We start from the raw sequence: 17522 nt of genomic DNA on the forward strand, positions 1-17522 counted from the left end.
GGGTTACGTTGGGCTACATCAACGTGAGCTGGTAATCGTACCACGCTTTCCTTTTGTACCCTAACATTTATTTCCAGGTGAATAGCGGTCTTAGGGGGCATCTCAGAGCTAGATGATCGTTATTTTTAATAAAATGTGGGGGTGGGGCGATTGGAACTTCAAACAAGACATTACTGGTTAACATTTTTACCCCACCTACTGCATGGAGACATATTCAAAACCTCTTATGACTTTTCAAGGCGGGCAAAAGTAATTCAATTTGATAGAAGATTACAGGAAAACAAGACATTTGTCTTTTAAACGGTATGGTATGATGAATCTTGATTAATATGACCAGGGACATAAACCAACAAGGTAAAAAAAAAGTCCATTTTGATTTCAGGTTGACTTTGAGTTTCATCCACAAACACAAATAATAAGCAAAATAATCAATACAATTAAAGCAATAACAAATAATTCAGTTTCGGTTTTATATGCTTTTCAATCCCAGTCCTTGACAGACAATTTGTCATTGGTGGCTCCAGCTGGGATGAACCAATCACAAGTCTTGTTGTGATGCTCACCTGAAGCTGACAAAGTTGTTTCTCAGCAACAGTGGCCTTAGTCTCCAGACTCTTCCTGAGCTGTTCCTCTGAACGTAAGGCCTCTGTCTTCTCACTCAGCTCCTTATTCAGCCTGGCGCAGTCCTGTCGCAGCTTAGCCAGCTCAGCATTCTGTCTGTACAAGTACAAACCAACAGCTGTGCTCACACTGCAAACCTTACTGCTCATGTTGGCTTTATCAGGTCAGATCAGATCTTTCTGCCTTGACAGTTCACATATATATGTTTGTTCGAATTAATTCTAATTCGACCAGCATGAGCCTTCTCATTAGGGTCACATGGCCATATACCGAACAAGTATCAGATCTAGGATAATGTACACTACATGGCCAAAGGTATATGAACACCAGACACCCATCTGCTTGTTGAATATCTCATTTCAAATCTACAGGCATTTATATGGATTTGCCCCCATACAACAGCTTTCACTCTTCTGGGCTTTCCACAAGATGTTGGAGCATGGCAATGGTCTTCGATGGGTTTGAGGTCAAGGCTCAGTGCAGGCTGGTCAACTTCTTCCACACGTAATTTGGAAAACCAAGTCTTCATGTACCTCAATTTGTGGAGCACTGTCATGCTAAAACAGGAAAAGGCCTTCCCCAAAATGTTGCTACAAAGTTGGAAGCACACAATACTTTAGAACAGCATTAATATTTCCCTTCACCAGAACTAAGGGGGCCTGCATAAACCATGAAAACATCCCCAGACCATTATTCCTCCTCCTCAAAACTTTACCTTTAACACTGTATATTCAGACAGATCGTGCTCACCTGGCAGGTGGCCTTAGGCTTGTGCGTAGCTGCATGGCCACATTAACCCCATTCTTGAAGCTCCCAACGAACAGTCATTGTGCTAACGTTGCTTCCATGAGCAGTCTGAAACTCTGTTGTGAGTGTTGCAGCTGAAGACAGACGATTTTTCTTACTACCCACTTCAGCTCTGTGAGCTTGCTTGGTCAACCTCTTAATGGCTGAGATGTTGTTGCTTCTAGACGTTCCTACATCACAACAGCACCACTTACAACTGACTGGGGCAGCTCTAGCAGTACTAGTTTGAGGAATTGACCTGTTGAAAAGGTGGCATCCCACGACAGGGCCATGTTGGAAGTAACTGGGCTCTTCAGTATGACCCATTCTACTGCTATTGTTGGTCCATAAAAATTGCTTACTGCTGCATGCTTAATGCAACTGTTAGCAAAGAGTGTGGATAAAATAGCAAAACCAACTAATTAGAAGAGCAGGTGTACATACTGTTGGTCATATAGTGTATGAAATGAAATCTTCATGCTCTTTAACCCTCTTAACTCTCTCCAGCCTTGGAAGGCCTATGTTCAGTCCGAGCTCAAGACAGGTCTTCTTTTTTTCAATTTGATTGACCGACTGATGGATTGATTGATGATATGCTGTCTTATCTTGGTTTGTTTGGCAGTATATGGCTCAACAGCCTTTCAAGCTAAGATATAACATGACTGACAGGCAAGGAGATAAACCTCCTTGTCCTGAATGGGTTAAATGTTGGTGGTCCACTTCATTTGTTTTTTCTCCTGTTTATAGAGACTGAGGCAAGTACAGAGACTGTTTTTCCCTCTAAGCATATACTTTGACAGCTGCTGCAACGTGAGGAGAATTTTGCCAAATATTACAAAAAGAGTGCTGACTTAAAAAATCAATGACATCAACTTTAAATGCGCAACTGAGACGTACTTGCTGTCTGTCTGGCTGGTGGCTTTGTTGAGGGCGTCTCGGAGAATGGAATTCTCTTGCTGCAGACGGGCAAGCTGAGCATTGGGGCCTTTCTCCAGCTGCTCCTGCAGAGCTGCAACCTGAGAGAATCAGGGATGAGATGCACAATACTTAATAGCTACTATAAGCACTCAGACGAAGTTAACTTTAATATCTCAAAAATTGACTACTAAGCCACAGTCGGCCTTATGTGCAAATTCTCAAGCAGCTAAGCTGTCAAGATGACAGCAAACGACAGTTCACTTCATGCATATAATGCACTGAAACCACTTTCACCAATGTGGCTTCAAATTTGGCATGAAAGTGTCCCAAGTCAACTGCATGGGAGCAAAATGTTTTGGAAAAAAAAATCTGACAATCATCAAATCTACACCAATGCACACTCAGGACCAGTCACAAGATTGGGCGCACTTGACAGAATGTATGTTTTTCATAATCTTCAGACATTCTGATCTAAAGCCTCACGCTTAAATGCTTGTTTCTGTTTCAAAGATAAATATGAATAGTGAATGTGACTGCTTTGTATGTGTTTGCTTCCAAAACGGAAGTTCAGAAATTACAAATCAACAAGTTCTCAGCATACATAAAACATGAGTTTTTAAATAAAAATGAGAAATCTAGAAAAAAGTAAAAACAAGAAAACTGTTCTACACTGTAAAAAAGTGGAAGAGGGCAGATGTTAACGTTAATGGCGTTGTTGAAGCTTTTGTTCATCTAATCTTTTTATTTTGCTTTGTATTGTTTCATTCAAATTCCTTATTTAAGTTGAATAAAAACACATTACATTGCTTGTTACCACATCAAGTATTTTTCCAGGTTGAAATGACAAACGCTTTTTTTGAGTACAGAGTATGAGTAGGTGTGTCCAAACTTTTGATTGGCACTGTATGCTAAATGTGATCGTTCATTAAGAACTAATGATTCTGCCTGCATGGAAAAAATGTGCACCCTAACTTGAATTAAACAAGCTGTCGTTTTTGTGTGATTTGGTCGGACTGTGGTTACTTTAGCATTGAGCTGCTGCGTCTCAGCGAGATGGTCCTGGTAGCTGGCTTGCATGCGGGCCTGCAGAGCAATCATCTCCTGCTCACGCTTACTCAGCTGAGAGCTCAGCCGGGTCTCCACTGAAGCCACCTTCGACTTCTCTGCGGACAGCTCCTATCAAAAACACACACACACACACACACACACACACAGAGTTCAGTACATTATATCACTAACCAGGGCAGGATCATATTAGGGATGTGCATATGTACTCAAGTACTTCTAAATAAATCTTTTCGAAGTTTTCCTGGTTCATCTTTTTTCAGTAAAGTATTCTGAAATCCTAGAAAGTGCACACATGAATTGTTACTGTTCAGTTATGGCCATTTTTAATGTTTGTCCTTTTAAAAACTCTGATTACTTAATCAAAATAATAGATTTACTCAATTATTGGTATAATCTACAGTGACAACTCTAGTCATCAATGCATTACAGTACCAACTCAGCTAAAAACAAACTAAACAAAATACAGTCTTCAGCAACGTGACTGAAAACTGATTTTGTGTATGATTTGTTTTGTGAGATCTCACTTTAGACAGCTCTCTCAGGCGGTTCTTGGCAGCAGTAGCGTCTTCCTGTGCAGCAGACACCTGCTTCTCCTTCTCTTCCAGCTGTTTCTTCAACACAGTCACTGGATCTCCCTTCTGAGTGGCCTACAAGCATGATATTACATCAAGTACATCTAAACAATCCAATCTCCCAGTGTCAATTTCTGATGAAAAATCGATATTCGTTCGATATTTTATATCAAACGGCATTCACTATAAAAAACAAATTCTTATAAAAAACAGAAAATGTGCCGGCAAAAAATTACAGTACAGTATATTTTCCGTAAAATTAACAGGAAATTAACAGGAAATGCTGTTAAATTACAGTACATATTTAGTGTATATACAGAATTTTTCCTTCACTTCATATACGCAACATTCTGTAATTTTACCTTTTTATCCATAAAAACACCCATAAAAATTCAAAAGTGATATCCTGACAATAGAGCAAAACCCTTTAATTTTGCCTCCTGACAGCCCAGTTTGTGAATGCTAAACTTAAAGTTACCTCTTGTTTGCTTTTATCACAGCAAGACAAGCTATATTGGTAAATCTGAACATAAAACACGACCAACAAAGCAAAAACACGTTAAATGCATCCAGTCCTACACTGTAGCATGCAGATGACATGCCGTAACACAAAAAAAACATTTACTATGAAGAGAACTAATGAAAAATAAGAAAATAAGAGGTAATTAAGATAAACTAAAACCTCAAAGGATTCTGGGTAACCTTGTCCTCAGTGATTCGTGAAACTCAGTGAAACATCTATTGGATAACTAGCTTTATTTAAGGTACAGAGAAAATTGTGTACATTTCTAATTTTTTACTGAACTATTTGGTGTTGGCCATACCGTGTGCCAGGTGTCCTGTACTCCAGCCTTTTCAGACAAGATCTCAACGAGCTGCTGGGCTTCACTTTCACTGAACATCATGCTCTTCAGTGTGGACAGCAGGGTCTTGTAAGACAGATGTAGAGGAGCATCCACAGCATCCACTGCTACTGCTATAGAGAGGAGACATGCAGAAGATTCATTGGCTTTACTTTGCTAAGCACATTAACTGAAATACCTATGAATGGCTAAATACCTTAATTCAGAGTCCATTATTCATTTCAAAAGATATTTATTTTTTGTGAGTCTGAAAGGGCACACTGGGTATAGGTTTTTTGTTACGCTGTTGAGATGATGTTGGCATTTTGGATCTGGCATATACCAACTTTATCAAGAAAAAATGATGCAATGATTATTAAAACCTAAAAGAACCAGTAAGACATATCGTTCTCACGCTACTTAATAAATTTGTAACCTAATTAAAATTTTATCCTCTTTGGGGAGGTTGCTTCAAAAAATTGTACTACAGTTTTTCAAGCACATCCCAAACACCAGTTCACAAAGTCAATCAGTCATATTTAATGTTACTTCATATGTCATCAGTAATAGGGATAAGACAGTATAAATATTAGATATCAGTGACCAAAAAGATCATGGTTTTCAATATTGTGATACAATCAAATGTGTCACACTGAAATTATTTCAAGAGAAGTATTACACTGATAAGACTTTACCAAAGCTTTTGTATTTCTTTATAACACCAAACAATCATGTGCAGTTTAAATAAACAACTTATTATGAACACTACTATCGGCAACACTAATAATGGTTACTGGTCGGATTTTAACAAACACTGGCTATTTAGGCTATCGTGCTGTTCAACAGAAATGGCAGCCTACTTTCTGTAGTACCTTATGTGTATCTGATGGTGCCTAATGTTCTTTCATGTTTTTGAATGTCTAGGCCTAATAACAATTTTCATTTTGTTTTTTTGGCTGTATGCATGCTCATTAAACATTTATGATTATACGTTTCTAACCATTTTAGACCTAAATTATGGAGACAGTCTTATTTAACCCAAAACGTTATTGATTTTGCTCAACGGTAAAACCTATGATGGGATTTTACTCATTTGCCCAACAAACTGACTGAATCTATCCCAGACACACTGACAGGTTCTCTGCTGTCCAACCCATAGTCAGTTATATTTATCTCATTAATATTCATCTAAGTAATATATTTTACTGATGTTCTGATTCCATCAGCGCTGGCACCTCTAGCTGGCATGGGAGAAGGGTGGTGGGACACCAGGCAGAGATGGCTCTCCAATCAGGGCTGATGATACACTCCCATTGTCTGGCCTCTGAGAGTCTTTGTGTGCACTCATAAAGGAGTAGCAAAGGCGAGTGGATTGTTTGCACAGGACCTGTCACCCTCTGTCCCTGTAGAAATGAGTGAAGCCCCGCACACCTTTACACTCGTGCCAGAATGTCTTTCCTCCCACATTCCAGCTTCTATAAAGAGGCTTTGGGGCAAATACCACATCACAAGTGGGTAGAAAAAATTTGATAGGCTGCCAGTGTGTGTATGTGTGACACAGAGAGAGAGTGTGACTAACAGGGATGTGCTAAAGTTGCATGCAACACATTTGAGTCCTCTCTGGTTAGCCAAGTTAGCAGCTCATATTTTTGATACATTGCATCGTTCTTGCTGTATGAAGTCATCTGTGTGGTGTTGTTTTTGCAATATACGTCCATTGATCTGTTAAGTAATTTTACAGTATGTCGCTCAACTTGATCACATGATGTGTTATTATGTGTCTTAACTGGCTGTTTCATGAAACTTTTTTCACGAAATTGAGATGCGTGCATCTGTTGCACTGAAGTTTCAAGTGAGTTGCAGGGTGTGTTACAAGCTTCAAGTAACTTAAGATGCACCGTGTGAAGTCAGCCTAAAACATTATGAATCTCCAAAAAGTTGCCAAATAGTTTTTCACTTAGATGTATGGTTCTTGGGAAAATAAAACCCTTTTAGATGCTGAACCTTTACATTACTACATACATACCATTAATACCCTTACTTCAGAAGTGAGTTACTTAGCAAAGCCTTCATGCGATGAAAGAGGGGCACCCCACTTATTGGTCGTAATTATAGGCTACAATTCCAATATCAGACTAAATGTTATGGAACTCTTAAGATACCACAGGTCTGTCTACTGGATTCTAAGTTCCAAGCATCCTTTCACTGTTTAGATTTAATCATACAGTTGACTGAGTTTATTTTTAAGTCAGTGGCAGTTACTGATACTCTTGTCTTTCACATCTGCTGTCCTGTTTTTGCTCCTTAAATGTGGAGTTAAATCAGTAAGTTATATATATATATATATATAAGCAAATATTTTAAAGAAGCTTTTCATATTATCACTCTGTAACTTCTAGTCCTGTCAGCAAGAAATGTCTTCTAGTTAAATTCTATTTAGTGTTGATCTCTGTATACCTTTCTAGTTTATTCCCTTGCTTGTTTGTTAGTTTAGACTAACTTTATGTGAATGTAAACAGTATATTACAGTTTTCATTATCTATTCAAATTCTATATTGTTCTTGTAGTTTCACACTTTTCATCATTAAACCTGCCAATTACAACACGCTGCCTGTTCCTTGAAGGACTTGGTGATGAGAAGAGTTTAGCTGCCTGTTAAAATCAATAACACTCTTGGAGTACATTGACAGAGAACAGTACACTAAATAATAAAATCGATAGGGCTCCTTAAATTAATGACTCAACACATGCATGACAGGTCAATTTTACTCTTCTGGACACATCCAACATAAACCCTGTAATTAAAGTGCAATCCATAGTGCTTGGGTAGGATTGAGGTTATTAATCACTTCAGGGTGGTGTGGTAAGTGCTTGGTAAACAATCAAAACTCCCAAGTCTTTCTCCTTCAAGTATGGCTGTAGGACACACTTGACTTTCAGCAAGATTAAAGTATTGGGTATGAAGTGTGTATTGCAGTTTTACACTGTTTTTTTTTCTACACTTGCACCTTTTTCGTTTTTTCTTTTCTGTTCTAAATGCCTGCGTTGTCTTTTGTTGGCCAAATTAGATTAAGCATCACTCAAATGCATTTTCTATGATATTATTGCACTGTATTACATACAATTTTGATCCTTGTTTCCTGACAGCCAGTATAACTCAGCTTGCATTTTGCTGGAAATCTACTAGAAACCTAGAAATCTACTCAGTAAGATATTTACACCTCAAATTTGGAAGCTTGTGATTTCAGTGATTCAACTTAAATGTCACATTTTCTTCTCAGCTAAGTGGAGCTAAATGAAATTTTATCCACCACAGGATGTATGTAGTTTTCAAAAATGCTGATATTTTTTCAGGTATATGATGCTTTTTTTATTTATAAAATAACCCCTTTCTGCAGGCCCCATATTGGCTATTTCACAAGCAGAATGGAAATCAACTTCCACATTTTTGATTAATATAACAAAATGAAATATTTTCACTATAACTCTGTTACCAAATTAACTAGGGACCTGTTGGCTCTCTGTGTGTAAAATGCTGGGACTCTGTTGAGCTGCTAGAGAGCAATGAGGGGTGAAACGGGAGAGGTGAGACCCTCCTGCTTTAAAAACAATTCACACTTCTCAACAAAGACACCCGTGTCAAGATAAAACGGACAACTGCAGCTTTCTTCATAACAAAAAATAATCATGCACAACAGCCACAATAAAAACAGCATTTAAACACAATAAAGCCATTTGATATAAATGTTAACTTGTTTGTTTACCTACAAAAATCCAGTTTGCTTCCAGTTTTGTATGTCATACACACTTCCATTGAAATATATTCCATCACATTCCTGAAAAACAAAATTCCCTAACGCTTCAACAAAGGGACCTCCAATGCAGATTAAAATTGCATTTTTATGAGAAAAGGTTAATGAACTCAAACTGACTCTATGCTAAAAGAGCTTTGGCCAAAACCGAAGCTTGGTTTCACTGGGCTGTTTTGAACAGTTCTCTTAAAATTACACCAATTACATTCAGAATGTTTCTCCTTAAAACAAACTGTAGCACTTACGCAGGCTCTGCTTAGGATGTGAAGTGTCTGAACCGCTCTTTGAAGTAGTCAGAGACAGCTAACATCAGCACATGCCAGCAGTCACAGGAAAAGAGCTTAGGGCTGTTTTCCTGAAGAAACAGTCTAGACAGGTCTCAGAAATAGACCTATGAAATCATAAATTAAGAAAAATATATTCAGGTCAACAGTAAGAAATGTGCAATAGGTACTGAAGTACTCATTTAACCATTCATGGTGGGAGTATTCAAACAGATGGAGAAAATCTACCAACTAACAATTCAGCAAAATGTCAGTTTTCTGTTTTAACAGAACTGTAAAATGTGAACGTTTTGCTTGTTATTTTGTGCTTTGCAACTCTGAAACAAGAGTGCCTTAACATGAGTTGTTAAAGACATGACTGAGAAAGCTTAGATAATTTGGCTTTTATTGCTAAGCAGGCAAGGCTGATGTTAGGCTAAGCTGATGTGAAGTCCAGAAACCGTTATAATATACTTCTTTGACAAACTAACATGTCGGTACATAGTTGACTGAAGAGGAAAAACATCTATAAAAGATAACAAGACCCCTTCAGCATCCAGTACTGTGCTGATTAGCTGAATCTCTGTTATGTTCTGCATGAAACAAAAAGCTAATGATTTCCATTTGCTATTTTGAATATGAAAACATGTTTTGTGTTCATCTGCCTGAACCTTTTTTTGTGCAACACTGTGCAAAGGTAGGCTGTTGTTTTTCCTTCTCCACAGTTAACTGGATATCCATTCAGGAACTCTTACAGATACTCAAATACCAAAATTACTCAGAACGCACTCGCCTGGTCAATAGGCTTAAAGAATTTGTTTTGGTTTCTCCTGCCATATAGATGAAACCCATGTGTTACAAATCTAATTCTTTCCAGAATAGCCTTCTCTATCTGCTCACACAGCTAATTCAAAACTGCTTAGGAAGCTAATTCTCAGCTACTTAACACTGGCACCTCTTATTGGCACACCTATCAATGCCATATAATCCCTTGCTCCCACAGCCTGCAGCAGGTGAACAGGAAAGGCATTCACTCAGTGCAGCTTCTCTATTGCGACTGGTAAACCAAAGAAGCCTCCAGCAGCCTGTCATTCACCAATGCAGCCAGTGCCAGTCCTAGCTTTCCCGGGGCCATTTTAGATTCACTCGATGGTAGAAAATTAGCTAGGACAGTCCTCTTGTGAACTCCAGCAGTAACAAGCCAGTGACAGAAAGCTTTCAAACAATACTAAACAATCACTCATATTTAATTGAGACCATAATGACTTATATGAGCAATTCAACATGCATTACAACATTCTGTTGGCTCATTTCCCTGTCAGCAGCTTTGTTGCCATTTTCCAGCCCCTGACAGTTAACAGAGTTACGAAGCCGACATGTCAGATCTGCCGCTAGTACGTCTGTATGGATGGCAAAAAAATAACGCAACTCATTGTTGTTACACCTTGTTACACATTAAAACTGATTACCTATTAAAACTCACATATTAAATAACACTGAGCCTTACCTTTTGGTAACAAACTATTTCTTTTTCTCCAAACTATTTATCCAAACTTTTCTAAATCGCCAACGGATTGCCGATTAAGTTGGACGATTTATATGTCAGAAAACATACAATCCATGGCTTTAAGATGCATTAATGTAATCATATTTGTCTCATAATCTTTGATTTTTATCCATGTCTTTTTTTAATGTGCAGTCCACGTCCACATCAGTCTAAGTAAGTTGTCTGGCTTGAGAACATTCTGTAGAAGTTTGAGGCAGCACTTTTTTTTTACTGTGGTCAGATATAACCGTGCTGCAGCCGTCCAAGCAGAATTTCTTCCCTCATGAAACATGAATGAGGGCTTAAATGATTTTCACCTTACATTATCTACATTACATCAAAATGAATAAAAACAAAAAAGACAAAGCCTGTAATTATTATGAATAATCTGATAATAACAATAATAAAAAGCTACAATAACAGTACCCCATAGGCTGACCTTACAGTAAGCTTTAGGCACTTAATTATTTTATTTAATTTTATTATTTTATTTATTTTAGCAATTTAAAAGCTGTAAACACTGTTAAACTTGTAGCAAAATCTACCAACCCATACCAAGAACCACCAAAACATAGCAATTCAAGTTAACTTAGAAGTTACTAAACAGAATCTCAATCAAGTTTATTTTCTCTGATTTAGGCAGGCTACTGTGTGGTAACCCACCATGCCATGCTAAAATCATTAACTAGAGAAAGTAATAGCCTCTTAGTCAATATTCGTGACACTTTTTTGAGAAAACGTGCCCACACGGTGTGCTGGTGATGCAAGAAAATGACACAGGAAAGCTTTTAAAGCAGCTCTCCTTTGCCTGCCATGATCTCACATACCTACTTGCAACATTTCTAGCACCAGCGCTACCTGCTCAAAAAGTTTACATACAGCCCTGCTGCACTTTGAGAACCTGGGGTCAACTAATATTTCAAACTGAGAAATAAGTGGACAAAAAGTGCTCATACCAGATTCTGTGCTCTTCTTTGATCCTGCTTTCTTCTTGGATGGAGCTGATGGCTTTGGCTTCTCTGCTTTAGCCAGAGCCTCGGCCACAGGAACACTCTTCTGGGATTCCCCTGGAGGCACCGCCATCACAGGAACCTCTTTAACCACGGTTTCCAGCATGACAACAGGTGGTGCCTGGGTCGGGGCTGGCTCCACCTTGGCAACTTTCTTCTCCTTTTTCTTCTTGTCCTTGGGGGAAGTGGCAGATGAAGCCTCTGTAGGGGCAGGACAGGTGGGGGCAGAAACTGGGGATTGCGCAGGAGCAGTCGGTGCAAGAACAGGGGACGGTTTAGTAGCAGGGGTTGGGGAGGTTTTAGCGGCAGCGGTTGGGGAGGTTTTAGAGGCAGGGATTGGGGAGGTTTTAGAGGCAGTGGTTGAGGAGGTTTTAGAGGCAGGGATTGGGGAGGTTTTAGAGGCAGAAGTTGAGGAGGTTTTAGAGGTAGGAGTTGGGGAGGCTTTAGAGGCAGGAGTTGGGGAAGTTTTAGAGGCAGGAGTTGGGGTGGATTTAGAAGCAGAGCTTGGAGTGGCGTTAGAAGCAGAGGGCTCCACAGATTTAATGGAAACAGCTGGGGCAGGTTTACCAACTTGAGCCGGAGCAGATTTGGTAGCAAGCATAGGCTCTGGCTCTTGGGCTTCAGGCTCTGGAGAAACATCCTGGTCTTCTGTTGTTTCTATACTGGCATCAGGAGTTGTTTCTGACTCCTTGGGCTTCTCCTCCTTCTTCTTCTTCTCACGGTTCTTCTTTTCAGCTGCCTTGTCCTTCTTCTTCTTGTCCGTCCGCTGCTGGGGTTGGGTCTTAGCCAACTCTTGGCGCTGCTTTGCCAAGGCCTCTTCATAAGAGGTCTCCTTCATGGAGAAAGTGGAGACCAGGGCGATCCCGATAGCTGAGATCACCATAAAGCCACCAAAAACAACAATGCCAAGGGTTTGGGGGTCATAGATATCCATGATCGCAAGCGTCCTTCCTTTTCAAACCTGCCAAGACAAATAAAGGTAAATAAGGACAAATGGCACTTAAGTATCAATCCTAAGTTGATCTGTCCCATGTGGTCACTTGCATAGACAATAATGTCAATAATTTATTTTATGAAGAAGAGAAATTTTGTTGACACAAGATTATGTCAAATCGACACTGATGACCTATTTATTGTACTCCAGAAGAGCAGCATGTTTACGTGATGCTGGGCTGTTGTGCTAAAATTTCTGCATTTTATTCATGTTGCCGTATTTGTAACCCTACAGAAATAAATGTTACACTTCTCTGTAATGCTAATCCAGGTAGATCTCCTTTTCTAAATGTTTATGTACCAGCATCAGCAAATATGTATGTGAAAAATATTGGAAATTGGTATCAGCCTACAGTTTCCATATGGGTGCATCTCTAGCTTTAACAGTTTTGCTGTTCTTTAACTAAATAAAAGGAAATGTGTCTAAATGCATACAGACACAGCAGAAAGAAGAAAGAATGAAAAATGCCAGACTGTCCCTTTAAGGTTATTCTTTTGTTGTACCCAATTCTCTGTGACTGAATGTTTGAGCCAACTACATAATCCTTATGCAATCACTGTCACTCACTAATGAAAATGCACAACAAAAGGTCAAAACTCCAAGTTCGCCAAAGGTCTAACTCTGGAAAGCAGAGAGTGCACCTAAGTTTGCAGAGTCGTCAATATAACGATGATCACCAGAGAAAATGAATTTAAATAAGAACTCTTGATTCGTGTACATTCTGAACATCAGCTGAATCCCCGAAACGTGTTGACTGGTGTAATGGTAAACAGGATAGGCCGTGCATAAAGTTATGCCCTGCTATCATAAGAATCTTTGTTTTCTGTTCATAGTCCAAACACACAACACTAAAAGGCTTTGCCTTGTGATTTCATTGCGTTTCTCCTTCAAGCCTATCTTTAATGCTTTACCTCCACTTATCCATTAAACAAAGTGTGATCAAAACAAAAGCAGCAGACAAAGAGCCGAACATTGCTGTCTGATTTTAAAACATGACTCAAACCAGCCTAATTTATAAACACTGAAACTCCAGGAGCAGCTTGTTCTAGCTTGTAGCCTATAATTTGTTCAGATCTGATTTTATACCATATAACTGGAGCTTCATAATAAGACTGGGACCCCCAGTGTGCTCCAAAGCTGCAAACAGAGAAAAAGAAAACACTCAGTACTTAACTGGAACATGTACAGTGCCTTTGCCAGTTGTTTTCATATTACGCAGAACATTTTTTCTTTGGTAAAGGACTAAAAAGAAACATGCTCACAACGTGTGGATTGTTTCTACACTCTTTTATACACACTGAGCATTCATAAAAAAAGTAAATTAACTACAGTAATGTACCTCTTGGATCAGTAAACATACAATGTGCTATGATAAAGACAACTCAGACCGACCCGGCTCGCTAATAAGAAATCCACAACCAGCAAAAGGTCAAAACTAAGTTAGCCAAAGGTCTAACACTGGGAAACACAGATTCCAACTAGTCTTTGCAGACTAAGCAGGAGAACTGCACAATACATTGTTTGTTCACTACTATCTCAATATCGGTCTGTGCAATACTGACATCACAGAGGACTTGATGAGTGTTGTGTTCTGCAGGCGTTTGAAGAATCGAGTAGTTCATGTGAAACAACAAACATGAACAATTTTGTCAAAATAATGAGGGCGAGTCTTCCACGCAGGCCAGTCACAAAAGGTTCACAATTGTGTTCTTAACATATTGCAAGGCACAACACAATCACAGTATAATGACAATATGATATTTTGTCAGAGACAGCCAGACAGTAACATACATTTTGAGAAATATATCTAAAGTCATCAGTGCAAACCGAGCAATTTCAGTGGACAGAAGCAGGTGTGTATATATATATATATATCTGTGTGTATGTGTGTGTGTGTGTGTGTGTGTGGATGCATTCTAATATTTTATGAATATGCAAAAGTTTGAACATATTTGGTCAAATTACATGTGTGGTTATTGAAAGGAAGAAAATATTCTCTGCAGACAATAAACTTAAACATGGCATTTTTCTGCTAATCTTAGTACAGAATTTCTTTAACATATTAAAAAAACATCAAATATAAAATGTGCCAGAACTTTTGCACAGGCCATGTTTTGCATTGTATTTTATTCTCAATATGAAAAAATTCAGCAAACTGTGCATTAAAATATGTATACATCTACTTATTGTGTATATGTATATATAGTTCAGTGTCCAGAATGATGATCAGAGCCGTAGCGTAATTAAATAGCTACAGAATATTATTTATCATTTTATTGTTTACAGAATTCTTGAATAAAATATCCAAAATGCCTTTCAGTAAATAGTTTGTAATATTTAAACCCCCACTCTCTAAGTTACTGTTGTATATAAAATGACTGTTAATATGGCAAGTTCTTCCAAACATCTGCAGATAATGTATGTTTGACATATTGTAAAAAAATCTAAATATCTGTGTGATGCCAAAATTTATGTATGTATGTCTATAGATAAAAGCATGAGGAATCTCAGTTGCTTGGCTGAAGGCACTGCAGAGGAGAGAAACACTGAAAGCCTACACCAGCAGAGAGTATGAACCATGCAGGAGGAAAAAGTTTCACAGTCTGACAGCAACAGAGACTTTTTGGGCAGCTGCCTGTGATTCAGGGTTGAGTGCCGAATCCAGTGGAGTATGCTGAACAAGAGTTTTATGGCACAGCTGTAGTAAACTAAGCCACCACAGCTTTGAAAAACTGCATTCAAATTCCTGAATAATTCTGTCTTCGAGATGTCAGCAGAGTCTTTCAGAGTGGTCTCATGTAAGGTGGTACACTGTAGAGAAACTTACAGACTCAGATTTCTTCACAGTGGTGGTGATAGGAACCAGGAGTCCTGATGTCTACAACACAAATGTAGCCATTTTATTTACCATCGAAAACCACCAGTGAACCTACATGTCTTCTGAGTTTTTATATGTAATAGTGATGATGGTAAAATAGTCATAATTCTTTGGGGACTATTTGAACTGATGAACATAAACTGATTAAAATACATTTTAAGCCAAAACATTATCACATAACTATCTGAAAACAATGTCTCAGAGATCAGGCAGCATATATCTAACCAATTCATGCAAATAACTTTCTGTGAGGGAGCTTTTAGAGGCGGACGTCTGGTTCCTATCACCACCACTGTGAGCAATTCTCATATGGCAAGTTCCTCTAGAACGGAGCATTGCACATTATGAATGACTCTGATTTACATTTTAAACCACTGAATTATACACAAATTTTGAAAAATCGGTGGACCTCCCCTTTAAATGCCTTCGCTACAAGAAGAGGAATGTCAGCCTGATCTGAACTACAGACAGACACTAAAACAAAGTCTCAGAGTTTCTCAAACGACACAACAGGAGTCTATTCACACCATAGTCCAATGTTAGATCCTAAATAATCAAAAATATTCCTTTAACAGAGAGAATGTGTTAGCTAGCCACACATTTAGGTTACAGCCTACTTGTTCAGAGCGGCTCCAGGGAAGCGGGCAGACAGTCGCTCCACATAACTGTTCTGTTCCCCTTATTTTCAGCATCTCCAAATCAGGACATTTAAAAGCGCTCTGCTGCCAAACAGATCCGTTTCTCGAGGTTTACTTAAGCAGCCAACACAGTATAAACTCTAACCAACTCACAGCAAAGACTAAAACTATGGGAGAGAGAAAAAGAGCGAAGTTAGAGGCCAGCAGCTGCTCAGAAGCGGGTATGTATGAGAATCGTTAACGTTAGCTAGCATCACACTCAAGCCTTCGTCTTCACCTTCGCTTTCAGCAGAACAGAGTTAGCAAGCTAACTCACTCACACGCTGAGTTTAAATCCAAAAATATTAGTCCAACTCGGAAGAGAAAGGTACAAAAATATAGATAAATATATGTCTCTTCCCAAAGCTCCGTCTCCCAGCCTCTCAAGAAGCCGCTTGTCTGTGGAGTCGTGGCACTTTCTCAGCGCTGACATTACGAACCCACCTACTGTTCATCTAAACAAGCTCTGATTGGCTAGAAGGCAATCAATCAGAAAATCGAGCCAATACGATTGGCCGTCCGCTGGGCGGGCTCATCATTGTAGTGAATATGGGAATTGTAGTTGTACAGGGAATTATTACTTTCTCGGACTGTCATCGTTTTCGGAAAGTGTAGAAAATGGATCGGACCAGATAAGAACCTTAAAAATAGAGTATATGAACTTTCAAACACATCTTTCCCTTCATTTTAATGCCACAAAATACATTAAATACCTGTATAGCTACAGTTAGCTGGGTTTCGTAAAAAAAAACAAAACAAAAAAAAACAAAAAACGATGGGCTGTTTAGCTACAGATGCAGTTAAATAAATTAGACTTAAACCTTCCTTTTAATTTTTATTAACCTGAACCTTTTTTATTAACCTGAACTTTTTGACAGGTCAGAGTGGTTACTGTCACTGCTTTTAAAGCAGGTCATGTGTAAATATCATTAAGGTCATACACCTTGGGGTACAGCCTAAAGAAAAATAGTCTCAGGTACAATTTAACTCAGCATGAGTGATGAATGAGCAGCTGTGAAGAAATGAGACAAGGCAACCAGGGAACATTGTGTGTCCTTTGCTTCGCAGCAGGATTTTATCTGCCTCATCAGCACTGGGGAATGCTATGGAGACCAGGATTAGGCATTAGGACAAACAGGCCTGTTGCTCAGAGGAAATCCAGCTGATGGTATTACAGTTTTGGCTGACACTGAAAGGCTGCCAAATGACCAAAAACCACTGTTAACCTTTTGTAAGCATTCTTTCTTGTCGTGGTTAAGAATTTGGTAGCTTTTTGGCTTACACAGTGCATAAAAGAAAGCGTCTTTCTTACATTTGGAGTCAATTCTTTATTTGAACGTCAGTCTCTCATCATTATAAAGGTACAGCTCCACCAGTGTCGACAATCCTATGAAAGATTCTTCATTCATGGTATTTCAGTTACCATTAAGAAGTTTTCTTTGGTGGGGTTCCATTGTGTTGGGTGTGCAAATGTCACTTTCATTTGTTTGCTGGAGGCGTGGACGTGGTGTGCAATAGGTGTTGAGATATGCCAC

At 38.8% G+C, this 17522-nt stretch overlaps 1 protein-coding gene across 5 annotated transcripts in view; it reads right to left on the reverse strand.

Annotated features, from left to right (window-relative positions):
* Positions 1 to 16425, reverse strand: part of rrbp1a (ribosome binding protein 1a) — a 43770-nt gene extending 27345 nt beyond the window's left edge. For 3 of the 5 annotated variants that reach the window (XM_036575060.1, XM_036575061.1, XM_036575057.1), the window contains exons 1-7: positions 16226 to 16425; positions 11385 to 12399; positions 4790 to 4941; positions 3918 to 4040; positions 3349 to 3501; positions 2305 to 2423; positions 564 to 717 (exon numbers count right to left, since the gene is read on the reverse strand). In XM_036575060.1, coding sequence (XP_036430953.1) covers positions 564 to 717; positions 2305 to 2423; positions 3349 to 3501; positions 3918 to 4040; positions 4790 to 4941; positions 11385 to 12372 — 1689 coding nt within the window. In that variant the 5' untranslated portion in view covers positions 12373 to 12399; positions 16226 to 16425. Of the gene's footprint in view, positions 1 to 563; positions 718 to 2304; positions 2424 to 3348; positions 3502 to 3917; positions 4041 to 4789; positions 4942 to 11384; positions 12400 to 15927; positions 16176 to 16225 lie in introns of those variants that run through there. The other 2 variants (XM_036575058.1, XM_036575059.1) reach the window with 2 other exon arrangements.
* Positions 16426 to 17522: the final 1097 nt, after the last annotated feature.

Source organism: Colossoma macropomum, unplaced genomic scaffold (assembly GCF_904425465.1).
Source record: "Colossoma macropomum unplaced genomic scaffold, Colossoma_macropomum, whole genome shotgun sequence".
NCBI lineage: Eukaryota > Metazoa > Chordata > Actinopteri > Characiformes > Serrasalmidae > Colossoma > Colossoma macropomum.